This window comes from Vulpes lagopus, chromosome 7, assembly GCF_018345385.1.
Source record: "Vulpes lagopus strain Blue_001 chromosome 7, ASM1834538v1, whole genome shotgun sequence".
Taxonomy (NCBI): Eukaryota; Metazoa; Chordata; class Mammalia; order Carnivora; family Canidae; genus Vulpes; species Vulpes lagopus.
Window position 1 is genome coordinate 56224286 of NC_054830.1, and position 27581 is coordinate 56251866.

The 27581-nt window shown below is 45.4% G+C and overlaps 1 protein-coding gene across 2 annotated transcripts in view; it reads right to left on the minus strand.

Moving 5' to 3' along the window:
- Positions 1-13072: 13072 nt before the first annotated feature.
- The window catches only part of KBTBD12 (kelch repeat and BTB domain containing 12), a 75352-nt gene continuing 60843 nt past the window's right edge, over positions 13073-27581 (minus strand). The window contains exons 7-8 of one of the 2 annotated variants that reach the window (XM_041761228.1): positions 26097-26221; positions 13073-15586 (exon numbers count right to left, since the gene is read on the minus strand). In XM_041761228.1, the coding sequence (XP_041617162.1) occupies positions 15518-15586; positions 26097-26221 (194 nt within the window). In that variant the 3' untranslated portion in view covers positions 13073-15517. The remainder of the gene's footprint in view (positions 15587-26096; positions 26222-27581) is intronic. The other variant, XM_041761229.1, reaches the window with a different exon arrangement.

Below are 27581 nucleotides of genomic sequence, written 5' to 3' on the forward strand. Positions count from 1 at the left end.
CCTTATTCTTAGGGGCACCTGGGTGGCTCAGTGGTTGAGAATCTGCCTTCGGCTCAAGTCATGATCCCGGGGTGCTTGCATTGAGTTCTGCATCAGGCTCCCGCGGGGAGCCTGCTTCTCCCTCTGCCTCTCTCTGTGTGTCTCTCATGAATAAATAAATAAAATCTTTTAAAAAATAATGCCCTTCTCCTTCACCTTCTTCTTCTCCTCCTCCTTCTTCCTCTTCTTTTCTTCTTAAGTTTTCTTAGCTTTCCATGTTCTGGAGAGACTGAGTGGAGAGTTCCCTGAGCAGTGCCCGGACCATGGTAGATACTCAGCAAATGTGTGTCGCAAGGATGGAGAGTTCATGGTGCTGTGGGGGAGCTGGATCTGGCCTTCACAACTATCCTGAGGTGGATGCCATTCTCACCTTTCTTTTTGCAGACGGGGAAACAGGTACAGAGTGGTTTCAGGTCACACATGGTGAGTGGTGCCGGGTGTGGCCCTGGAGAGCTATGGCTAGAGAAAGCCCCGGGGGCCACTCCCCCAGGTTAGGATATGCTTTCCTCCCCAGGGCAGATAGCTCGTCATCTCATTCAATTCTCCAACGCCCTGCAAGTGAGGGAGGAGTTATTAGTTCTACTGTCTAGATAAGGGCATGAGGGATAAGAGAGGGGAGGAGAGGGTGTGGGGCCTGGGATGGGGGCTGGTAGTCCCAAAGGCTCTGCTTCTGTACCAGCTACTTCTCTCCGGGGACTGGATGGTGAGAGAGGCCAGGAGGGTGGTGCTTGGGTGAATCTGCTTTTGAGACAGAAAACTTTTTGGTGAGACTGGGTAGCTATTAGAGAGTATATGTGCTGGTATAATAACTTCTTTCATTCTTTTTTTTTTTTTTTTTTTTTTAGGAATCTCTATGCCCGATATGGGGCTTGAACTCATGACCCTGAGCTCAAGAGCTGCATGCTCCACCAACTGAGCCAGCCAGGTGCCCCTTAATTTCTTTCTTTCTTTTTTTTTTTTTTTTTCCTGACTGAAACTTGTGTGCATGATGATTGGAAACCACTTGGTCAGAGGAAGTGCAAAATGCTATTATCTGACCCCTGCAAAGATGACAACTATTGATGGCTGGGGGCATTCTGCACATGCATAGCTGTTTATACCAGTGCCAGCACACCACTCTGCTCTGCACTGCACCCTCATTCCATACTTAATGATCCATCGCAGTTGGTAAATGCACACTTCATTCTTTTTAACAATTGTATGGTTGTCCACTGAGTGATCAACCTAATTTATTTAGCTAATCTGTTATTGATGCCCATTAGGTGAGAGAAATTCTTTTAAAAGTAGTTCAGCCAAACTCATTAGTAATTAGAGAAATTAAAATAAAAATAACCAGGAGGTATCATCTCACCATATGGGTGAACATTAGAAATTTGGATGATCTGGGGTGGAGGTGGGGATGGTACTGGAGGGTGGGAGGTCCCAGAAAGCCTTGTGTCTGGGGCAGGTGGGGCTGCACAGCCGCACTGCACTGTGAGGGAGTGGGCAGAGGCAGGGGAAGGGAGCGTGAGCCAGCGGTGCCTCTGGATGTCCCAGGTAGTGGGGTGGGGGTAGGGTGTGGGTACCTGAGTGCTCATAGTGGCCCTTAAATAGACACAGGTGAGCATGTCTATGTTACATCATCCTTTAGAGACTTGGGGACAGTGTGAGTGGCTGGGGAAGGAGAGAGGGGAAGGAGAGAGGATATTGAGCCTTTGCGGTTTGGCTTGTCCTGAGATGTGCAGCAGGACTAAAATGCACACTGGATTTTGGAGACTTGGTAAAAAAAAAAAGAGAAAAGTAAAAATATCCCATTAATAATTAATAATTTTTTATATTGGTTATGTGTTGAAATGACAATATTTTTGGATATATTGAGTTAGACAAAAATGTATTATTAAAATTCATTTCACCCATTTCTTTTTACTTTGTTTAATGAAGCCACTAGGTAATTTTTTTTTTTAAATTTTTTATTTATTTATGATAGTCACACACAGAGAGAGAGAGAGAGAGAGGCAGAGACACAGGCAGAGGGAGAAGCAGGCTCCATGCACCGAGAGCCCGACGTGGGATTCGATCCTGGGTCTTTAGGATCGCGCCCTGGGCCAAAGGCAGGCGCCAAACCGCTGCACCACTCAGGGATCCCGCCACTAGGTAATTTAAAATGATGTTGTGCCCAAGATCACGAATCCAAGAAACCGCCAAGGAGCCGACACTGGTGCAAACACACGAGGGTTTATTACAAGCTCAAGCCTGGGTCCAAGTATACCCGACGCAGTGGAGCAGGGACTTGGACCCCGAGACTAAGAGGCTTAGCAACTTTATAGGGGCCAGTGGCCCATGGGATATGCAGAAAGTTGCACAGTCATGCTGGTCCGCTGAGCTGGATTTCCGGTGAGGGTGTGTCCTGGTCTGACTAGGGCGGGGCCGTGCCCTAAGTAATAAGCAGGTCAGCACAAGGTGGGTGCAGCCCAAAATAGAGTCAGTCCTGCTCTGCTTGTCCAGGGGTAGGGGATTTTGTTTAATTTCCTGGGTCCCACATTCTCCTCTTTTTCAGAGCATCCTATGCAGGACCCAATCATGGGTCCAGGTTGCTCTTAGAGTGAGCCAGGGGAATGATTAAACCAGGATTCTCACCAACCCTGTTGCTGTTCTCGCTCTTATTTACAGTTAAGGCAGCACATAACCCATTCTGTAACAAAGTCCGTGAGAACGGTGTGTGGGTCAGCTGGCCGGAGGTGGGTGTAGTGGACCCAGGGAGTAATCCCGTTGACCTTGAGAGCGGTGGGAGTGGTCAGGATCACGAGGTAGGGTCCCTTCAAGCGAGGTTGAAGTGCCTGGCGTTGGTATCTCCGCACATATACCCAGTCACCTGGCCGATATTGATGGGGTCCGGGGGTGGCCCAGTCTCGTAGAGGGCTCTCAGCTTAGGCCACACCTGCTCATGGGTTCGTTGTAACATTTGGAGGGAGAAAAGAAGTTGGTGATCATCAAATTCAGCAAGCACCTCAGGTTTTAAATTAGGGATAACAGGTGGAGGAAGACCAAACATGATTTCGTAGGGAGTCAGTCCCATCTTATATGGGGAGTTCCTCACCCTATATAGGGCGAAGGGGAGGAGGGTCACCCAGTCCCGCCACTCTCCAGGGCTAATTCAGTTAAGGTCTCCTTTAATGTTCTGTTCATCCTCTCTACCTGTCCTGGGCTCTGGGGCCTATATGCACAATGTAATTTCCAATCTGCCCCAAGTACTAGTGCCACTCCCTGTGTTACCTTAGATATGAATCCTGGGCCGTTGTCTGACCCAATTCTAACGGGAAAACCATACCTCAGTACGATATCTTCCAGCAGTTTCTTGGTCACGATCTGTGCCGTTTCATGTTTGGTGGGAAATGCCTCTGTCTATCCTGAAAAAGTATCTACAAACACTAGTAAATACCTATACCCATATTTTCTAGGTTTCACCTCAGTGAAGTCCACTTCCCAGTAGGCTCTTGGGCGATCCCCTGGGAGCCGGGTGCCTGGGTTAGATCCATGGGCGGAGGCATTTGTTAATTGGCATGCGCGGCAGCTTGCCACAATCTGTTCGATCTTTGCTCTAGAGTTTTTTTTTTTTTTAAAGATTTTATTTATTTATTCATAGACACACAGAGAGAGAGAGGCAGAGACACGGGGAGAGGGGGAAGCAGGCTCCATGCAGGGAGCCCGACGTGGGACTCGATCCCGAGTCTCCAGGATCACGCCCAAGGCTGCAGGCGGCGCCAAACCACTGCGCCACCAGGGCTGCCCTGCTCCAGAGTCTTTAATAGTGATCTTTGCATGTCATATGAGGTCTTCCATCTTCCTTGTTCCCATGTGAGTACTCCGATGCATTTTGGATAGGACTCGCCGTCCTAGTTCCTCTGGCAAGATGATGCTGGAGTCTGCGGCCCTCCACCAGCCACGCAAGCACTGGGTCATAGGCAAGCGTTTGATCCAGTGAAAGTCAGCATCAGTATAGTTGGGGGTGTCAGGCAGGGTCGGTGCCCCCGGATCAGGTAGCGTGGTAGCTAAGACCTGGGTCACCAAAAGGGCCGCCTCCTTCCTTTGCTTTTAAATGGGCTAGCCGGTTTCCCCTGGCTACTGGCGTGTCTGCATTTTGGTGCCCTGGACAATGGATGATGGCTAGGGCCTTGGGCAGCTAGAGGGCCCTCAGGAGTTTAAGAATATCCATTTTGTTTTTAAGTCTTTCCCTGTGCTGTCAGGAGCCCTCTCTCCCTGTAAAGGGCTCCGTGGATGTGAGCGGTGGCGAAGGCGGACCTGCTGTCGGGGTAGATGTTGATTCGTTTACCTTCCCTCATGGTCAGCGCCTTGGCCAGTGCGATCAGTTCTGCCCGTTGAGCCGACTCCGTGGTTACGGTTGCCCCCGCATATCTGAGTCCTTCTTGGACAAAACTGCTGCCATCTGCGTACCAGGTGGTGTCCGCATTCGGCAGTGGCTGGTCCTGGAGATCAGCTCTGATTCCGTGCACCTGGCAGACGGTTTGCGGCTGTGGGATTCTTAAGACAGTTTCCTTCCGTGCATCCGTCAACCATCTGTGTCCCTCTTTTAATTTGTACCCAAGGTAGCGCACCTCTGCTCTGCACATCTGGGCCTTTTTAGCTGAGGCCCGGTATCCTAGGGCCGCTATGGTCTGGAGCAAGTCCCTGGTGCCTCGCAGGCATGTGGCCTGGTCCTCCGCTGCCAACAGGATATCATCTACATATTGTAATAAAGTTGAATGTGGGTGCTCGGAACGGAACTCACCCAAGTCTTCGTGTAAGGCCTCATCAAAGATGGTCGGTGAATTTTTGAATCCTTGTGGTAGTCGAGTCCAGGTGAGCTGGCCATTGATGCCTTTCTCAGGGTCCGTCCACTCAAAGGTGAAGAGGTCTTGGCTCCTGGGCGCTAAAGGCAGGCTGAAAAAGGCATCTTTTAAATCTAATACCATATACCAAGTTTTGTCTGGAGGCAGGGTGGAGAGGAGGGTGTATGGGTTTGGGACCGTAGGGTGCATATCCTCTACTCGCCGGTTGACTTCCCTCAAGTCCTGGACTGGCCTGTAATCGTTAGAGTGCGGTTTTGGAACCGGCAGCAAGGGAGTGTTCCATGCCGATTGGCAGGGCCTTAGTATGCCCGAGTCCAGTAGTCGCCGTATGTGGGGTGTGATTCCGTTTTGTGCTACTAGAGGCATGGGGTATTGGCGGACCCTGACAGGGTCTGCCGCCGGCTTTAGTTCTATGTATATGGCCGGTCGATGCTGGGCCAGCCCGACTCCCCCAGTTTCTGCCCACGCTTGGGGAAATTCCCACAGCCAACGGTCAATGTCAGTCATTGGGGCTGAGGGCATTAGGTGGAGACGATGTTCATCTTTTAAACTCAGGACAAGCACCTGAATCGGGTGCCCCTTCTTGTTTAGGACTTTTGCCCCTTCGAGGTGGAAGCAAATTTGTGCCCCCATCTTGGTGAGTAAATCCCAACCTAACAACGGGTAGGGACACTCAGGGATGACCATGAAAGAGTGGGATACCCAGCCCGTGCCAAGATCCACAGTTCTTCGGGTAGTCCATGAGTAGTGTTTGGTGCCCGTGGCCCCTTGCACCCATGAAGTTTTGTTTGCCAATTTCCCTTGGGGTTGTAATAAAACCGAATGTTGTGCCCCAGTGTCCACTAGGAATTTAACAGGTTGCCCCTCCACTTTAAGAATTACCCTGGGCTCAGGGAGGGGTGCCGAACCCTGACTCCCCTAATTGTCCAGGTCCTCCATTTCCAAGATCTTGGCAGGGGCCTTAGATCTTTTGTTAGGGCAGCTTTTCACCCAGTGGCCCTCCTCTTTGCAATAGGTGCATTGGTTTTTGTTCAGCTTAGGGCACTCCCAAGGGGGACCAGGGCCATCCTCCTTACTGGTCCCTGAAGCCAGCTTCTTGAGGTGCCTTCGTCTTTTCTGTGGGTCATCCATGGTTGTGGCCAGCAGGATCTTGGCCAGATTTCGGGTCTGCGGGTCACTTAGTTTGGTTTGTTGTTCTTCCGGACTGTCTCTATTATTATAGACTCATTCTGCCACTATCACTAAGTCCTGCAAGCTCTCTCCCAGTCTCTCTACTCTTTGTAACTTCTTTTTAATATCTGGAGCGGCCTAGTTAACAAAAGCCATGATAATTGCGGCCTTTGTTTCCGGGGCTTCTGGATTCATAGGGATGTACTGTCTAAAAGCCTCTATGACTCTCTCTAAGAAGGCTGCTGGACTCTCATCCTTACCCTGCCTCACATCATAGACCTTGGCCAGATCGGTAGGCTTGTGTGCGCGGCAGCCTGGAGACCTGCCATTAGAGTCTGGCGGTAGACCCGGAGTCTCTCCTTACCTTCAGCTGAGTTATAGTCCCAGGTGGGGTGGGATAAAGGGAAGGCAGCATTTATGAGGTCTGGGTTTTGAGTCAGCTGTCTGTCCTCTTCCAGGACAGACTTCCGGGCTTCCACCTGAATTCGTTCTCTCTCCTCGGTGGTGAAGAGAACCTGCAAGAGCTGTTGGCAGTCATCCCAAGTAGGCTGGTGGGTAAAGAGAACAGTATCTGAAAGCCCGATTAGATCTCTCGGATTATCAGAGAACTTTGCATTTTGGGTTTTCCAATTATATAAATCACTGGTGGAGAACGGCCAATATAACATTAGCTGTTCGCCAGTCTCATCGGGGGGCCCCATGGCACGGAGAGGAAGGCAGTGGAGTCGGCCGGCCCCGCATTCGGAGGTGGGGCCGTCCGGTGGGTCCGACCGTGTGTCCCCGCTGCTGGCCCGGGCACAGGGACTCCCTCGTCAGGGAGGGGTGGCGCCCCTTCTGCAGCCCCCGATGCCTCCAATGGAGGGGCGGAAGGGGAGGGGGTGCCCGGTAGGGCGGCGGGAGAATCAGGTCCTCCGGGAAGGAATCCTGGAAGACCCGACGAAGGGGTGCTTTGGGCATACAGTTGGTCTCCTTTTTGGCTTTCTGCAGGGCTAGAATCTCTGTGGGTCCTGCTTTGGGGGGTAAAAATGGTTTTAGCCAAGGAGGAGGATTCTCCATCATGTCCTGCCAGATCAGGATGTAGGGAACCTGGTCAGAGTGGCCGTCCGGTTCATCCCTGAAGATCACGGTCTTAACCTGTAAGATGATAGGTAGGTGAAAAGTTCCTTCCTGGGGCCATCCTACGTCAAAGGTTGGCCATTCTGATATACAATAAATTTGGAACCTCTCTCCATATGTCTATGCTCAGATTACGAGCTCTTTCCCTAATATCCGAGAAGTGAGAGAGCATAAGAGATAGGGGAGTGGTTTCTGTCTCCCCCATTATGTCCCCAATCCACACCAAGACACAGACAGTAAAGATGATTAACAAGGACCCAACAACACAGACAAATGCACAAACAGCAAGGACATACTAACACAGACAAACGTGCAAACAGTTAACAAGAGCAGCGTAACAGACAAACGTTCCGTGCGGCTGCGGAGACAAAACAGAAAGTAACCCGAAGGGCTGGCAGCCGGCCCTCCTTACAGATGAGGACCCCGTCCTCCAGGCAGGGGCAAGGGACGTCTCCTCAAGACCCCCGGTCGATGGCCCGCCAGGCGCGTCCGCCTAAGCCAATGCCGCCCCAATACAGATTGGAATTCCTACAGGTACAATACAGTTTAGAGCTCTCAGAAAATATGCGCGCAAAAGGTGGAAAAAGTTGAGTGCACTCACCACGCGTGAAACCCTCCAGATGGGGTCCTGGAGGTTTCTTGGATGCCGGACGAGCCCCCAAATGTTGTGCCCAAGATTGCGAATCCAAGAAACTGCCAAGGAGCCGACACCGATGCAAGCTCAAGCCTGGGTCCAAGTATACCCGATGCAGCGGAGCAGGGACTTGGACCCCGAGACTAAGAGGCTTAGCAACTTTATAGGGGCCAGTGGTCAATCGGACACGCAGAAAGTTGCACAGTCCTGCTGGTCCACTGAGCTGGATTTCTGGTTAGGGTGTGCCCTGGTCTCTGACTAGGGCGGGGCCGTGCCCTAAGTAATAAGCAGGTCAGCACAAGGCGGGTGCAGCCCAAAATAGAGTCAGTCCTGCTCTGCTTGTCCAGGGGTAGGGGATTTTGTTTAATTTCCTGGGTCCCACAATGACAGATGAGCTTGCATTATGTTTGTATCAGCTGATGCTGCTGGGAGTATAGTGCAGGGATTAGGTGCCCTGATTAGATGAGATCTTCCTTCATCTTTTTAGAGTTTGCCTGTGTCTTCTATTTCAAGGTATGTCTTGCTTTCTTTTTATTCAGTCTGATACTCTCTGAATTTTTTTTGAGTGTCTAGCTTATTTATATTTAGTGTAGGTATCCATATGTTTGTGATTACATCTCCCATCTTGCTCTTCATTTCTGATTTGTCTGCTGTTCTTCATGCTTTTTCTTTCTTTTCCTGACTCCTTTGCACTAGCAATTGTTTTAGTATCCCCTTTAATCATCACTACTGTTAGCTGTATCTTTTTATTTTATTTTGCTGTAGTTGCTCTAGGATTTACAATATGCACCTTCAACTTATTGCATTCTACTTTCCGATAATATTATACCTCTTCCTATACAGCACAAAACCTTCCTAATAGCATATACTTTTGTCTCAATTCTCTTCCTTTGCTTTGTTGGTGTTACATAATTTACTTCTGCATATGTCATAAATCCCACAATAACTGTTATCAGTTTTACTTTAAACAGTCAGTTGTCTTTTATTATTTTTATTTATTATTTTGTTTTATTTCAGAGGTAGAGTTTAGTGATTCATCAGTTGCATATAACTCCCAGTGCTCATTACATCACATGCCCTTCTTAATGTCCATCACCCAGTTACGCCATCCCCCCCACCTCCTTTCCAGTGTATCTTTATCCATTCATCTGTCAATGGACATCTGGGCTCTTTCCATACTTTGGGTATTGTGGACATTGCTGCTACAAACATTGGGGTGCATGTATCCCTTAGAATCACTATACTTTTATCCTTTGGATAAATACCTAGTAGTGAAATTGGTGGGTCATAGGATAGCTCTATTTTTAACTTTTTGAGGAGCCTCCATACTGTTTTCCAGAGTGGCTGCACCAGTTCGCACTCCCACCAACAGTGTAAGTCCCCTTTCTCTGTGTCCTCGCCAACATCTGTTGTTTCCGGACTTGTTAATTTTAGCCATTCCAACTGGCATGAGGTGGTATCTCATTGTGGTTTTGATTTGTATTTCCCTGATGCTGAGTGATGTGGAGCATCTTTTCACGTGTCCATTGGCCATCTGTAGCTCTTCCTTGGAGAGATGTCTGTTCATGTCTTCTGCCCATTTCTTGAAACAATGTCTTTTAAAAAATTCACTTCAGACCCAAGTGGTACCTTGTAATTACATTTCTACTCATTTACACCGTGCAGTTGGTCCTTGAACAATGTGAGGGTCTGTCTTCATCCCCACTGCTCTGCCTTGGTTGGCCTCTTGCTTGGACTCTGCCAGCAGCCTTCTATCAGGTGGCCCATTCCTGTCCATCCTGAGGTATGGCCAGCAAGGTGATCTTTATAAGATCCCATGCTGCCTTCCATGAGTCCACCCCCAGGTTCCCTCCCAGCCTGAAACAGTCTGCCTCTCCAGCCATCAGTCCATATACTGTCGGCACAGAGCTTCTTTCTGCATCCAGAATGCACCAGGCCCTTTCCCAAGCTGAGGCCTTTGCCTGGCTGCTCCTGAGCCTAGAATACCCTTTCTCTTTGTCTATCCAGCAAACCTAAGCCTGAGGGTTTCCTGCCCTATGAGCTCCCAGGATCCCCTAAAGTCAAGAGTCCTCTCTCCTGGGCTTCTTCAGCAGTTTCTGTCACTTTGCTTGTACAACACTTGGCTTGTGTTTGGTGGTTACTGCACTTATTTGAGTCTTATGGCTTATATCAGAGGTTTCATGTTAAAGCAGAGTGGAAGTAATCCTGCAGGCAGGGAGGGTCTTTCCTTCTTGCTGACCCTCACAACTCCCAAAAGGATGTCATGGAGGTCTCTGTAACCACAGCTCTCATGGTCATGCATCTGCATTTATACTTGCCTTCTTACCCCTGGGGCCTCCAACCTTCGGTGTGCCCTGAAATCCTGTACTAGTTGTGCACAGACGTATTCTATGGGTATGTTAGGCATTAGGCAGTGTGGTAGGCAGAATAATGGTTTTCCACAGATGTGTACATCCTAATCCTTGGAACCTCCACCTCCCCCCCGGTTTTTTTTTGTGGTCGTTTGTTCTGGCAGCTATAGAAAACAAATGCAGGGATACCATGAACCATGCTGCATTTTTCCTGCTGTGGGTGTAGACTCTAACCCCTCCCGAGGTGTCATTTCACTATGTTTGCATTCTTCCCTCCTCCAGAACGTGAACCCACAGAGGGCAGAGCCCTGCATCACAGCTCAGAAGAGTGGAAAGACCAGGTTCACGGACTACTGGTGCTTTGTGATCCTTCTCATGGGACTCCTCTCTGAGCACCTCCTCTGTGGCAAGGGGCTTCCAGCTTTATTTAGGACACCATGGTAGTGCCTAGTGCCTAGCTCAGGGCTGGGTCCTCGAGCGTGCCAGATGGAGATGGGGAAAGGCGGAGAGTGGCTCCATCTGGGGAGTGGGGACCTGTCGGATCCGTGCCATGGAGACATTCCTCCACCCAGCCCTCTCCCTGGTCTAGCCTCTCCGGGTCGGCCCCTCAGACACTGCATGCTCCCTTAGAATGTGGCTCCACAGATGCACAGCACAGCAAAGGCAGAAAAACAGGTGATCAGTGGGGCTGCTGGGCCTTAGAGCACACTTCTGACCCAAAGGAAGTGCACCTGGGGGTGAAGAACCTTGGGTTCGGCATGGTGGCAGAAGCTTTGGTTGCTCCTTCCCACTATACGTTATTCCTGTGCTCCACTGCCAGAGGAGGTGACCCACCGCTGGGTCTCAGTGCTGCAGGATGGGCCTGGCCTCCCACGGAGGGCTGCGACCACACCTGCACGACCACACCTCCCGGTGAGCTTCTCTGTGCGGCTCAGGCCAGCCTTTGCACAAATCCACTCTGCTTCCCAACCTGACTGCTACCTGTCACATTTCTCAGTAAGCCCAGATACCACTAAGTGGCTTGAGACCATGTGCAACAGGCTGTTGCATCTGTCTCTAAGGCTTCTGGCTTCTACAGAGATCCTATGTGCCAGTGAAAGCCCACCTTCCAAACAACCGTCAGCCTGGGATTTGGTGCCAGTTCTTGTAGAGTCAAAGATCAGATCCACCCCCCTTCGGAAACAACTGGGGGAAACAACTGAAATTATGTCAAATCTGTGATGGCATCCTATGCAGCTAGTAAAAAGATAGTGTATGGAATGCTCCCTTTCAGCTATATTGTTGAGTGAAAGCAGAATGGAATGGAACCATGATTAAGAGGTAAAGACAAAGAATAGGCATTTATTTTCCTTTATAATTTATATATTCCCTTAGCTCAGTATTGTTCTTCAAGAAAATTTGATGGAATGCACTGAAAGTTGACAAATCTTTTCTGTGAAGGGCCAGATCGTAAATATTCTAGGCTTTGTGGGCCATAGGTCTCCATGACACCCCCTGGACTCTGCTGCTGCAGTGGGAAAGCCAAACATACATGAGGAACGTGACTGTGCTCAGGTGACATTTTATTCACAGAAACAGGTGGCAGGTGGGATTCCTAGTAAACAAAAATGTTGAAGTTTTGAGAGGCAAATACTGCAAAGGTAGCTCAGAAACCATTGGCCAGTCATGCAGAACTTAGCTCACTGCGATGAATGAAGTCACCAGACATCCCAGCAACGGGGACTGTTAGAGTCCTCCCCTTTGGCAGAGGTGTCCAATGTCATTCCAAGAGAAAGTGGCTTTGGCGGGGGAAGGTTGGAGTATCAGGAAATCTTGGTTTGTAAGTAACTCAAAGGGGCCTGAACTCTAGGGCATATTTATCATAACAAGTGGCGTGGAGCAAAAAGCCTCATGGCTAGGTCATTCAGTGGCTCCAGGGTGTTATCCAGGACCTGGGTCTTTCCATACCCCCATCCTGTCCCCATCTGTGGACCAAATGGTGCTGTCTCCATCTCCTTCCTCACCACCACAGGGCTGTGGCTGCCCCTCTGGGGGCACTCAGACTTGAAAAGACTCAACAGAGAAAACCTTTCCAAAACTCCCTCTGGAGATTTCCCTCTGTGTCCCTTTGGTGGAGATTGTGCCTTATGGCCTGTTAAGCTAGTCATGGTGCAAGGAGAGGCTTTCATAACTGGTTCATGCAGGGTTTCCTGATGAGCTGGGACAGCCTACTGTTGCTGCAAACAAGGATGGAGACCAGCTGGGGTTGCTAGGGTTAGGAAAGAAGTGGGGTGACTTGACTATAAAGTCTCTCCTCTATCTTGGTGGCCAGGTCCCTGGCCTGGTGTGAATGGCTAAAGCCATCTGGGTGGTAGCTGTCTTTAAGGGTCACTGGTGGAGGGGGCATGACCCCTTAGAAGATTTTCTGGTTTTTGGTGTTGGCTAACTGGCCATGCTCCTATAGTAAAGCCCCCAGTATCTCCCTCCTCTCTGAATCGGCCAGAAAACCACAGACACCCTCCATTTCTGTACAATGGACTCGCTGTTCTAACCTGAGGTTAGTTTGGTGTCAGTGACAAGGACTGGTGCCCATGTCTGCTCTTACCCTGCCCATCCACACTGCGCTGTGGAGAGATGTTCCTGTAGGACTTCTTGCCTGAAACCAGGGTGCCCAGGTAGAGATGGGCTCCTTGGTATGACATTTGAGGTCTTTTGTGATTGGCCCCATCCCCTTTTCCTGACATTCTCCTGTGCTTCAACTGTCCCAGCAGTGGGGCACCTCCTGCCCTCCCCCACCCCACCACAGGTCCAAGCTGGACCTTGCTTGCTTCCTGTGGTTTTCTGGTGGGTCATCCCTCCCTGCCCTCCCGGGGATGCTCAGTAACTCCTGGGCACAGAAACTCCTTCTTCAAGAGAAATCTACATTGGATGCAACATGAAGAGCAACAAAAGTGATCTTTCATTAGTACATTTTTATTTTGCAAGGTCAAATTGAAAGCATTTGCTCATTATAAAGTCAATTTGGTGAGAACAGTGGCGCTTTGTTGGTGGGCATAGGCAGGACCCAGGTGTACTGACAGCTGCCATCTCTTGCCAGCCTTAGCCTCCAGATCATTTCCCTGCTATGTTCTGTGCTCAGTGTCTAGAAATCCTGCCTTGCAAAGACATGAACTGGCAAACAGTCGAAGTTTTTTAAGAGTGGTCCATGACATACATGTCCCCCCATGAAGAAACGAAAACAGGAGCGGTAGGAGTTCGAAGGTGAATCTCTGACAATATCCGACAGCAGGAGGGTAGAGATATCTTGTTTTTAATTACAAATATGAAAGTCAGACAAAAAGCACGCTTAAAATAGATGCTGATGCTTATTTATCTGCACACCACCTGGAGGAGCTGAGTGGCCAAGTCTGGGAAATTAAGAACTATCTCAAATGAAATGCACAGCTCCTCTCCATCCCACGAGAGTCCACTCAAGCAGTGGGTTGTTGTGGGCACTATGCTTTGGACAACGCAGATTACAGTGATAATGATACTAGAAATAATGGCAGCTAAAGGCTGTTTAGTATTTTAGTATCTGACAGGCACTTTGCTCAGCATTCTCTCACTCAGTCCTCATACCAGCTCTAAAAATGATTTTTCTTCCCTTTCTGCATATGGGGAAAATAGGCTTTGGAAAGGTTACCTGGCCCAAGATCACATAGTTAGCTAAGTAGCAACCCTGGCACTAGAGCCTCGATCTCGAACCCAATGCATCTAGAAGATGTATCACTGTAGGTTCCAAGTAGCACAACTGCAAAGTGACAGACACAGCCCTTGACTTTAGGAAGTCTGGCCTACCTGGGGACGACCCACACTGGGTCTAAGTGGGGATCCTCTTCATGGTGGCAAAGCAGGTTTCCATCTGGTTCCAGCTTCCATAGACCTGCCTCATCTGCTCATTAGCAGCTGGAACCTGGGAGGATGCACTGACGGACATCACAGTCACACAGCTCTGCATCAGAGAAGAGCTATCTCAATCTAGCATTGTCTCCCTCTGGGAAAGTTCTAGGGAATTTACTGACCATTCCTGTTTAAAAAAGAGCCCTGTGCAATGGGAAACTCTGGAGAAGTTATTGAGGAACAGCTACCAAAATGCAGTCTTTGAATCCACTGTGCTTCCATAAGTATGGATGGCAAGTAAAATAGATGGATTCCTCATGTGTCATTTAAATGTCAACTCCACAATATATTCTGGGAGTGGCTGTTTTCTGATCATGCTCAACTGTGAGCTGAAGCAGGCAGCTCCATCTCTAGTTCCAATCTTGGGGAAGATATTACAAAGGTTGGGTAGGACAGCAGGCAGCAGGCAGCCCAGAGGATGGACCTCCTCTCTCCTCCACTCCAGAGCCTGGTCTATCCATGGCCTAGGCCAGTTGCATGCAGCCAGGGCTAATTTGCAGGAGGTCATGTGTGCTTAAGGGCAGCTTGGATAAGTCTAGTCCAGGACACTCGCAGAGTGGGCCAGGATAGCAGAGCTCCCCATCCCTGTCCCTGACACAGACCTGGCTGAGGGTGCAGTTTCTTTGCTCACTGTGGTCGGGCTTGAGTGCCTGGGCTGTTTGGAACTTGCAGTCCACTGCTAGCCCCATTTTGGGCAATGCCACTGTAGTAGAAGAGTGTTCTACACCAGAATAGAAAGTCTCTGTAAGACTGAAACTGGAACAGAACACAAAGAAAAATCTTCTTTTAACTTCAGAAGATGTTGAGATGATTCCCCTGCTTGGAGACCAGGTCCAAAGTCCTTGGTTTTCCAAGTGTTGATCACTTATCTACAACCTCTTTTTCCAGCCTTAGAAGCAGAGCCTATAGCCCAGGCAATCAGACCCAGCTTTAGGCCGTTGCTCAGCCTGTCTCTGTGATGTCCCCATGAGCTGCACCCATGGGACTGCTTCTTCCTCACCATTCAAGGCCCCAGTAAAAGGCCTGTTCCTTGGCAATGTTGTCCTTGAGTCCCCAGCAGCGTGAGGTCCCTCCATCTCTTCATTCCTATGATACTACTCACCTTGTGTGCTCCCTGTGTTGTTGCCACATTTGATCTTGTAATGTCTTGTCCATCCCAGCCTACTGGAGGTCCCTGAGCACAGACTCTGCACACTCCCTATCATAGCACCCAGCATACACTGCTTCGCACATGGGTTGCTAAGTATGCCACACACACGTTCGGGGTGACTGGCTGGTGCCTATGGGCTCTCTCCATCCCTAATGCCTCCTGTGCAAACATAGCAGGAGGTCCTACAGTGAACACTGACTTCAGTGCTCACTGCCTTCTTCCACCAGATCTGAAGGTGGGGGGATTAGGTCTCGGGGGTTCATCCTGGCCACCAGGCAGACATCATAACTGTCATGCATGAGGACATTGATGGCTACAACATTCCATTGGTTTTCCCATGGGTCCAGCTCCAATATTTCTTTGGAGATAACTTCATGTCTATCTGAAAAATAGCAAAGTAGGAAGACAAAATATAGGGGTATGAAATTCAGAGGTCATCTTCACTCTATTAAACAACTTCCTCTAAAAGGCATTGGGAACCAAAAATTGAACAAACAACAGAATAAGCATACTTTAAATGGAAGACACAATGTCTCTGACATTTAAAAAACTAAAAAAGGCCATCTTAAAACTCACATTAAAAATTATTTGAATAATTGACATACCAACAGAGCACACTATTGTCTAAATTTAATAATTTATTAATGTTGGGAGCTAGGGATGAAACTGTCCTTATTTTTACATCTAGAGAGGATATACAGCTTGTGACCTTGTATTAGTTGCTGACCTCCCTGAGCTTATATTTCCATAAAGGCAGACAGGGATGCTAATACTCAACCAGGGTATTCCTTGAGGAAACAGATGGCACACCCTAAGTGGGCGATTTTGAGAGAATTTAGTGAAGGGACTATTGTAAAGGTGTGGGCAGGGTTCAGAAAGACCCACTAAGAATAGCAAGGGCCATTACCACCCATAGACCTGAGAGGCTGCAAAGGGAGGAGTGGGTACTAGACTTGGAGAAGGCCAATGTCTGGAGTTCCTTCTCTCTACTGGTTTAGAAGTTATAAACTCCTGCATAACAAGGTGAGCAGGTACTATTGTTTTTCCAGTTTTATGGGTTAGGAAAAATTTACAGCAATTAAATGCTATGCCTACAGGCATACAGTTAGAAGTGGCAGAACCAGAATATGCACCCAAATATGTGGTTCTTAAGACCTGTGCTCATAACTACTAGGCTGTTGGATGAAGGAGGACATCATGGTATTACTGTATTTTCCACAGCTTATTGAGGAGACCAATAAGTGGGGCCTGAATCTTATACAAATTTGATGGTCCTCTTTAAGGAAAATATCACAAAATTACAAACACAAAATTAGGTATGAAAGTGAATATATACTTTTTTCCAGCTTTACTGAGATTGATTGACAAAATTGTATATGTTTAAGATATGCATTGTGAAATGAATACCACAATCAACACCCCGATGTTTCTAGCAGCAATGTCCACAATAGCCAAACTGTGGAAGGAGCCTCGGTGTCCATCGAAAGATGAATGGATAAAGACGATGTGGTCTATGTATACAATGGAATATTCCTCAGCCATTAGAAACGACAAATACCCACCATTTGCTTCGACGTGGATGGAACTGGAGGGTATTATGCTGAGTGAAGTAAGTCAGAAGGAGAAGGACAAACATTTTATGTTCTCATTCATTTGGGGAATATAAATAATAGTGAAAGGGAATATAAGGGAAGGGAGAAGAAATGTGTGGGAAACATCAGACAGGGAGACAGAACATAAAGACTCCTAACTCTGGGAAACGAACTAGGGGTGGTGGAAGGGGAGGAGGGTGGGGGGTGGGGGTGAATGGGTGACGGGCGCTGAGGTGGGCACTTGACGGGATGAGCACTGGGTGTTATTCTGTATGTTGGTAAATTGAACACCAATAAAAAATAAATTTCTTATAAAAAAAAGAATACCACAATCAAGCTAATTAACACATCCATAACCACATAGAGTTACCTTTGTGTGTATGTGTGTGTGTGTGTGTGTGTGTGTGCGCGCATGTTGAGAGCACTGAAGCAAATTTCAAGTATACAATACAGGATTGTTAACTATAGTCACCATGCTATGCATTAGATTTTCAGAACTTACTCAGAACTTACAAACTTAAAGTTTGTAGCCTTTGACTACCATCACTATTCCCTCTACCCCAAGCCCTGGCAACCACTATTCCACACTCCATATCTGTAAATTTGACTATTTTAGATTCCACATATAGGTGATGTGGTATAATATTTGGTATTTTTTTGTGTCCAGATTATTTCATTTAGCATAATGTCCTCCAGGTTCATCCTTCTTGTGGAAAATAGCAGGATTTCTTTTTCATGGTTGAATAATATTTCCTTGTATGTGGACAGCCTGGGTGACTCAGCAGTTTAGCGCCGCCTTCAGCCCAGGGCGTGATCCTGGGGACCCGGGATCAAGTCCTGCGTTGGGCTCCCTGCATGGAGCCTGCTTCTCCCTCTGCCTGTGTCTCTGCCTCTCTCTCTCTCTCTCTCTCTCTCTCTCTGTGTGTGTGTGTCTCTCATGAATAAATAAATAAAATCTTTAAAAAAATTTTCCTTGTGTGGATATTACATTTTCTTTACACCAACTCTGTCCAATAGAACTTTCTGTGATAAAGGAAATGTTATATAATCCATGCTGTCCAATACAGCAACCATTAGGCACGTGGTATTGAGTAATTTGAAATATAGCTAGTGGGATCCCTGGGTGGCAGCGGTTTAGCACCTGCCTTTGGCCCAGGGCGTGATCGTGGAGACCCGGGATCGAATCCCACGTCGGGCTCCCGGTGCATGGAGCCTGCTTCTCCCTCTGCCTGTGTCTCTGCCTCTCTCTCTCACTGTGTGCCTATCATAAATAAATAAAAAATTTTAAAAAATGAAATATAGCTAGTGAGATTGAGGAACTGATTTTGAAGTTTTATTTAATTATAATTAGCTTAAATTAACATAGCTCTAAATCTCTTTATGTTTTTAAAAAATATCTATTTGATCTGTCAGTTTCTGAGAAAGATACCTTAAAGTCCACATAATTTTTGTGGATTTATCTACTTACCTTAAGTAAAAGTTTCTGTTCTATATATTTAAAAGTTATTAAATGCAAAAGGGTCATGCCTGCTGTATAATTAGGGTTCTTGGTAGCAACAGCAGAAACCAATTTTGGCTAGCTTTGGCAAAATGGGGATTTATTGGAAGGAAGGTAGCTCAACAAATTGAGGAGAGCTGGAGGCTTGTCACGAGGCCCTGTCAGGGCAGAGCACTACCACCACTCCTTCATAGGGTTGGCTGCTGTGGCTGTGGGCACTATTGCAGGAAAGGTGGCCGGTGCCTAAACCATGACAGGTGTCCAGTACAGCTGTTCCGTCTTCTTGCTTGTTACTCCTATTGAGACGAAATAGCCTTTTCTGTCTTATTTACTGCCATTGTCTTGGAATGCGTCTTTTCCCATTGCCATACCTAGCTTACTGTTTCTGTTTTGCTTTGTTTTAGCTGGATGAAGGCTTCCAGTGTCCTTATTCAAATTAATGCAGGGTGGGGCCTTTTATAATTGCAGAGTGGACAGTTCTCTTCACTAATTTTGCTTCCTTCTGCTCATTTCAGTGCTTATTGAGGGGATATTATTTTATTTTATTTTAAAGATTTTTTTTTTTTTTTTTTTTATTATTTATGATAGTCACAGAGAGAGAGAGAGGCAGAGACACAGGCGGAGGGAGAAGCAGGCTCCATGCACCGGGAGCCTGATGTGGGATTCGATCCCGGGTCTCCAGGATCGCGCCCTGGGCCAAAGGCAGGCGCCAAACCGCTGCGCCACCCAGGGATCCCCCAGATTTTATTTATTTATTCATGAGAGATACACAGAGAGAGAGAGGCAGAGACACAGGCAGAGGGAGAAGCAGGCTCCATGCAGGGAGCCTGACGTGGGACTGGATCCCCGGTCTCCAGGATCACACCCTGGGCTGCAGGTGGCGCTAAACCGCTGCGCCACCAGGGCTGCCTGAGGAGATATTATTTTAAAGATTTATTTGAGAGACAGAGAGAGAGAGAGAGAGAGAATGGAGGGGGGAGGAGTAGAGAGGGAGCGAGAGAATCCTCAAGCAGACTCCCTGCCCAGTATAGATTCAATCCTAGGACCCCGAGTTCAATACCTGAGTTGAAACCAAGATGCTTAACCAACTGTGTCACTCAGGTGCCCCTGGGAGATATTTTTTTAAAAAACCAAGTATGCATATTACCATCTTTTCTATAAATCTCTTACTTTATTTATGTGGAAGGAAAACAACTGCATTAGTGGCAAAGAAGCGTAGAAGATAACCAGCGAGTTTTCTTGAGTATGAAAGCTCTGACATAGTGTACTAGAACATAGGCCTGATTGTGGAGTGCAGACTGCCACAGCTGCCACCCAGAATCACCTGGCAGTGCCAAACGTCTCCGTGGGGCTATCCTGGTTGCTGTCCTAAATTTCTACCAACAGCGCTCATAAAGCAAGGAATCAGTGGTTGGCATTTATATTTACGTATTTATGTGAGTTTGGGTTCTGGAAACATTATCAGACTAATAAGGAGAAAGAAACTGGAGGTTGAACTCAGTGTTGGCTCTTTTCAATTTAGTTAATTTTCCAAAAATAGACACACTTAATGCAACAGCATCTTAATTATTAAAGGAGTTAGGAAACTCTGCCTGCATCCTGACACCTCCAATGGTAAGCAATTCAAAACATTCTTTTACATGAAGTAAATAAAAAATTCACATGCTTTTTTTGAAGTAAAAAATGAGATATCAAAGAAACTCCATCTGTGTGGTGGACTGCCTTGGGTTGTACCCCCATGTGTTTTAGGGAGTGCTGTCTGTTTTTGGAGGTACTTCTGTGGAAAAATTTGAGAAGCACACTTTAGTCTAAATTTCTTCCCCCTCCCTAGATTTTTTATTTATTTATTCATGAGAGACACAGAGACACAGGCAGAGGAAGAAGCAGGCTCCCTGTGGGGAACGCGATGTGGGACTCGATCCCAGGACCCTGGGAAAATGACCTGAGCCGGAGGCAGATGCTCAACCACCGAACCACCTAGGTGCTCCTAAATTTCATTCTTGAATTCAGACTATCAGAAAACCAAAAACTTAGGATATTTTTAGTCCTTTGTAGAATTGTTTCCTTTTGATTTGCTCTTTAGTGAAATGCCAACTTGCCATTTTACTCATTATAGAATATTATTGAGGGTATTCCCCACTACTCTGCATGAGGCTATGGGGAGAATTTTCCCCCATGATGAAAAGATGTGTACCTTTCTTCCCTTGAGGACACTGCCAACAGGGCATACTTTCCTTTCTGCTCTGGTCTCTAGTGAGATCAGAGATAAACTGGTAGTCCATATACAGCCAGTGTAAAAGAACTTCAGGCATATTTATGTTCCACCTTCACCTCATTTTGCTTGATTTTATTTTTCTATCTTTATTTTCCCTCCATTCAACTTCCCAATTTATTTTAATTTCTTTTTTAAGAAAGATTTTATTTATTTGACGGAGAGATTGAGAGAGAGAGAACACAAGCAGGGAGAGTGGCAGGCAGAGGGAGAGGGAAAAGCAGACTCCCCACTGAGCAGGGAGCCAGATATGGGGCTCCATTCCAGCACCCTGGGATCATGACCTGAGCTGAAGGCAGACGCTTCACCAACTGAGCCACCCAGGTGCCCCTTTATTTTAATTTCTATCTTAATTGTGGTGTATGCATTTCTATAAGCCAACCCAAATTCTATTTCATTTTGAATGAATGGGCGTGTGAATAAATAATAAATCATAGCGTGAGTAACAGACCCCAGGCTTAAGTTGGTTTGTCCTCAGCTGAGGGGTGTTACCTACCCTCTCTAGTAGTGAAGGATCCACATGCCAGTGAAAGCGGCCATTTAAATGCCCCTGACTCAAGCAGGAAAGAGGGTCATGAGTGTCACAGATAGGCAAGACCATCAACTGATGGCCTCAGCTAGTGGAGAAGGCCAAGAGTCCATTCAAATGGGCAAAAAGAAACAACTGAATGGCTGAATATATGTAGTTGTCTATCTGCAAAGGAGGTGGAAGGGGGAGCAACAGCTCTTTAGGGCTAGCTAGTGGTAACATGTAATTACAAAATCATGTTGCATAGTTACATTCTTTGCCTATAAATTCAATCAGTTAATCAAAGGCTTTTTATTTTCCACCAAGTTGAAAGAATGGATATGTAAAACCACTTTTGATCAAGGGATCATTGGTATTCTTTGTAATGGATTGTCAATGAACTCCCACTAAGCATTCTGGGTTTATTTATAAGAAATATAGAATACATTTTATGTTTAAAGTTACAAGTAGAAGTTAAAATAGAAAATGATTCTTTCAGTAAATTTTTTGATTTTCATTTTCCCAAAAGGAAGACATTTTTTTTTTTAAAGAATTTGAGAGAGAGCACATGTAAGAGAGAGCACAAGTGGGGGGCGAGGGAGAGGGAGAAGCAGACTCTGTTGATGATGGGTGGCTCCTTCCCAGGACCCTGAGATTATGACCTGAGCCAAAGGCAGACAAGACACTTAACTGTCTGAGCCAACAAAGTGCTCCAACATTGTTTTTAAAAATGAGATTATATTTAAGTACAAGTGGAAGATCTATGAGATAAGATTACCCGATACAGACCATTATATTTAATGTAAATATTGGTATATTTGGATTCAGGTCACTATTTTATTATTTCTTTTATTTTTGTACCTTTGTTTCTCTTTTCCTTCTTTCTGAATTATTTGAATAGTCTTAGTATTCCATTATAATTTATCTTGAATATTTAGCCACACCACTTTGTATAGTTTTTAAAGTTATTCTAAGGATTAAAATATACATATTTAGCTTTTAACAAACTAATGAATATATTGTTTCAAGTGGAATGTAGGAATCTTACAACCATGTAGTTCCTATCTCTACCTCTGTGTAACATTAATATACACTGAAAACACTGTCAGACCATTGGCTGTAGTAACTTCTTTCTGGATATGTCTCCTGAGGCAAGGGAAACAAAAGCAAAAATAAACTATTGGGATTTCATCAAAATAAAAACCTGCACAGTGAAGGAAACAAAACTAACTTAGGCAACCTACAAAATGGGAGACGATATTTGCAAATGACAATACCTGCATTATCTCTCATTGCAAATGACATATCTGACAAACGGTCAGGATCCACAACATATAAAGAAGTTATCAAACTAACACCCAAAAACCAAAAACCTAACTAAAAAATGGGCAGAAGACATGAACAGACATTTCTCCAAAGAACATATCCAGTTGGCCAACAGACACATGAAAAGATGCTCATCATCGCCTATCAGGGAAATGCAAGTCAAAACTACACCTCACACCTGTCAGAATGGCTAAATCAACAACATAAGAAACAACAGGTGTTGGTGAGGATTTGGAGAAAAAGGAACACTCGTGCTCTGTTGGTAGGAATGCAAACTGGTGCAGCTTCTGTGGAAAGCAGTATGGAGGTCCCTCAAAAAGTTAAAAAATTGAATTATCTTATGATCCAGTAATTGCACTACTAGGTACTTATCCAATGAATACAAAAAGACTAATCCAAAGGGATACATGCACCCCTATGTTTATAGCAGCATTATTTATAATAGCCAACATATGGAAGCAGCCCAAGTATCTATCAATAGATAGATGAATGGAATACACACACACACACACACACACACACACACATAATACTTAGCCATAGAAAAGAATGAAATCTTGCCATTTGCAACGACATGGATGGAACTAGAGAGTATCAAGCTGAATGAAATAAGTCAGTCAAAGAAAGACAAATATATGATTTCACTCATATATGGTATTTAAAAAAATAAGTAAAGGGAAAAGAGAGAGAGACAGAGATATCAAGAAACAGACCCTTAACTATAGAGAACAAACTGATGATTGATTACCAGAGGGGAAGTGGGTTGGGGGATGGGTGAAATAGGTGACAGGGATTGCTCTTGTAATGAGGAATGCATTTGTTGTAGGAACATAGGGTGATGTATGGAAGTGTTGAATCACTATATTATACACCTGAAACTAATATAACACTGTGTGTTAACTAACTGGAATTAAAATAGAAACTTAAAAAAAAAAACTGTCAAAGTTAAAATTCTTGTTGTCAGCTATCAAACATACTCTAAAGAACTGAAGAGGAGAAAAGTAGTCCATTATATTTATTTACCATTTGTTTGTCTTCCTTGATTTCTGAGGTTCCAACTTTTTCTATGTCATTTGCCTTCTATCTGAGGAATTTTTTTTAACTTTTTGTTGGCAGATCTGTTGGCCATAAATTCTCTTAGTTCTTTTCCATCACAGTATGCCTTAATTTTACTCTCATTTCTGAAGGATATTTTTGCTCATATAGAATTCCAGATAGTTTTTTTTTCAGAGCTTAAAAATTTTGTTCCATTGCCTTCTGACCTAACTTGAGAAATCCACACTCATTCTAATACTTTGCCTTCATATGTTATCTGTTATTCTTCTCTGGCTTCTTCAAGATATTTTCTCTATCTTTAGTTTTCAGAAGTTTGGTTATGATGTGTTGGGGTGTGGGTTTTTTCAAGTATACCTTTTTTTTAGTTTGGTGAATTTTTTGAATCTGTAAGTATATTTTATTAACCAAATTTGGCAAGTTTTCAGCCATTATTCTTTTACATATTTTTTTTCTTTGCCCATATTCCTTCTCCTTTACTTTTGGGATCATGGCATGAGTATTAGATCCTTTAACATTGTTTCATAGGTCCCCAAGACTCTGCTCACTTTTTTCCAATTTTTTTCTCTTTGTTATTTCAGTTGGATAATTGTATTTGTCTAGATTCAAAAGTACTCACTTTTCACTCTTTCCTGTCATCTCCATTGTGATATTGATCCCATTTGGTAATCTATTTGTTATTTCATTTCTCACTTCCAAAATTTCCATTTGGTTCTTTCTTTTTTAAAATTAATTCTAGGGACACCTGGGTGGCTCAGTGATTGACAGTCTGCCTTCGGCTCAGGACATGATCCCAGAATCCTGGGATCCAATCCTGCATCAGGCTCCTTGCATGGAGCCTGCTTCTCCCTCTGCCTGTCTCTGCCTCTCTCTCTCTGCCTCTCTCTGTGTCCCTCATGAAAAGATAGATAAAATCTTTAAATACTTTTTTTTTAGTATTTTATTTATTTATTCATGGTAGACATAGAGAGAGAGAGGCAGAGACACAGGCAGAGGGAGAAGCAGTCCTCATGCCAGGAGCCCGACACGGGACTCGATCCCGGGACTCCAGGATCGCACCCTGGGCCAAAGGCAGGTGCTAAACCGCTGAGCCACCCAGGGATCCCAAGATAGATAAAATCTTTAGAAAAAAATTTTAAATTACTTCTATTTCTCTACTGAGACTTTCTATCTTTACATACCTTTCAAAAGTAGTCACTTCTTGGAGCCGTATTATAATTACTGCTTTAATGTGTTTGCCTAGTTATTTCAAAATCCGTCTCATCTCAGAGCTGGCATGTTGTCTTGTCTTTTCTGTTGTGAGATGTTGATATTTTCTTGGTGCTTGGTATGTCAAAAATTCTGAATTACATAAAGGCATTGTGGATATTATGAATCTGGGTCTTGTTTAAATCTTATGGAAAAATATTGATTTTTTTTCTAAGTAGAAAACTGACCCAGTGAGGTATATTGCCAGTACCTACCTACCTTTTGTGGACTGTGCTCCCACAAACTGTCAGCTCAGTTTTCAAAGCCCTTGCAATGTCATTGGGCTCTCTCATGGGTGTGTTACACAGTGGCCAGGCAGGGACTGAGCAGTGATTATTATTCAGATCAGTTCTCAAAGACTTTGGTATACCATTTAGGGCTAAATCATCCATATGCAGGTGGAGCATGAGCCCAGGAACTCATAACCAACTTTATGGGATCTTTTTATTTGATTGTCAAATGATCCTTTATTGAAATATTTTCCTTTGTGGTTCTAACTAACCAGCATTCCACTGCACCAATACTGATACCATCTATGATGTCATGAGACTGATGACCATCAACACTGCAGCCCACAGAGTAGGCAGTCTCCAGGATCTCTTCAGTTCCATCTCAGAGATGGAACCTGGCTAAAGCTCAGTGGCTTTAGTGGCTAAAGCGCAGTGCCACCATCTCTCAGGCAATGTTGACGATCTCATCAAATGTGATTATTTCCACTGTGCTTAATGTTTTTCTGCCTCTTTCTGTCTTCTGGTGTTCCTTAAGGCCTTTGATAATCAGGGCAGAGGTGGAAAGTACCACTTCCATCTGGGTCTGTCTGTTCTGAATGGTCAGTTTCACTGAAATCCTTAGACCCTTCCAACAACCGGTTGCCTTGGCTATGTGATCATCAATGTTTTTTTGGGAAAGACCCAGGGTCTGATCTTCGGGGCTAGGACAAATGTGGCAGGCATATGACTTTAATCTCCTTGAGGTTGAACCTAGGTGGCATGGTGGAGATGGCTGGTGTCAGATTTTTGCTTCCTCTGAGCCAAAAGCCAAAAGCTATGGGATGGTTTTCTTGAGCTCGCTCCTATCTGCAATCTTCCTGACACTTTTTTGCCCCTAGGAAGTCTCTAGGTTCCATTCCTAGTCTTTTAGCTAAAAAGCTGGGGTTTTAGATTCCCTACACTCCTGCACACTTTCCTTGAGTGTGTTTGCTTCCAGGTCTCAGTGCCAATAGATTGCGAGAGAAAAGCAATGGGCCCTTTCTTCACACTCTTGGGACCAAAGTTCCTCTGGTCAAGAGAGCAGGGTGCCAGCCCAGACCCTGCTGCTGCCAGTCATGACCTCTCATTTCCTGAAGGTTGGGGTGGGAAAGAATGAAGTGGGAAAGAATGAAGAAGAAGAAAATACCTTCCATTTTCTCTGACCCATGTCGTCCTCTCTCTTGTTTCTTGAAAAAGAAGTAGAGGGCTTCTCTTGGAGCTCTTTCTGTTCACCCTTGGTGCGAAGTTCGAGGTTTCCGGCAGGCTTTGAGTCTTGGCCAATGGGTACCAGGGAAAACAAATGGGGGAACTTATTGATTTGCTGATACTGCAAATCAATCTTCTTCTTCAATCTGCCCATGACCTTTTAGTTTCAGAGTTCTCAGGTAGCTGCCCCAAGCATTCTGCCCAGGGGTGCTTGCATTCAGTGGGAGAGATAGGGTGACACGTGCTTACTCCATCTTGACTGGGACCCCGTTTACAGTCTCTTGTTAAAATCAGGGAGCTGGCCCTAGCTTTTGGTCCAAAGAGATGTTGGGGAGTTACCTTGGCAAAAAATAAAGAATAGAGTTCCAATGATACATACACAGAATGGAACACTACCCAGCTGTTAAAATGAGCCAGGATGATCTCTATTACCTGATATGGAGTGATTTCTGGGAGATATTAAGTGAAAAAATGAAAATGTGTGGTTTTAAAGCATCTCCTCACAGATTGCCTATCAGTTGCAAGGAAAAAGTAGTAACCATACAGTGGTGAAGTTAGACAATACCTTGACCAGGTAAATAAAAATAACACTGCCACGGAAGGCCAATGGGCTTGATTTGCCTCTAGATGTCATGTCCTGAGAAGAACACAGCAGGAATGTGATATTCTAGCCAGGAATACATAACCTGGGTTTAATCACAAGGAAACATCGGCTGGATCTCAGAAGAGGAATATTTTATTTAAAAGGAGGGGAAGACCATATTATTTTACAATGCCAATGTTATAAAAGGCAAAAAAAATGTATGTAGAAATATCTCTGATTTAAGGAAACTGAAGAGACATATCAACAAAATGCAATGTCTGATCATAGATGGGTATGGAGAGGAAAAAATGCTGTAAAGGACATTATTGGGTCAATTGGCAAAACTAGAATACTAAGAGTAGAATAAATGAAAGTATGAATCAATGTTAAAACTCCTATAATTGTTAGTTACATTGTGGTTATGTAAGAGAGTATTCTTTTGGTTCCCCAGACTCCGATATTTAGGGGTGGACGTGGACATGCTTACTCGCATATGATTAGAACAAAGTTCTGTATCTGTCCACATGTATGAATATATACATACCTACGGCCAGATGGCTTCAGTGACTAAGCAAATGCTAAATAAAGCAAAAGGGGCAACTTGTTAAATAGGTGAATCTGTGTATTGATTATGCTATTTTCATTTTTATGACTTTTCTGTAAGCTTGAAATTATTTCTGAGTAAGTTTTATTAAGAACAGAGTTCCCTAAATTCTATTCTGTCATGGCCATTGCGATGTCAATGTTGAAAATAGTATGCAATCCTGGCCTTCCCTGCTGCCTGTAGTCCAGCCGATAGCAGACTTGCCCAACCTTTCCCAGCTTGGAGATAGGAGAGAAAAT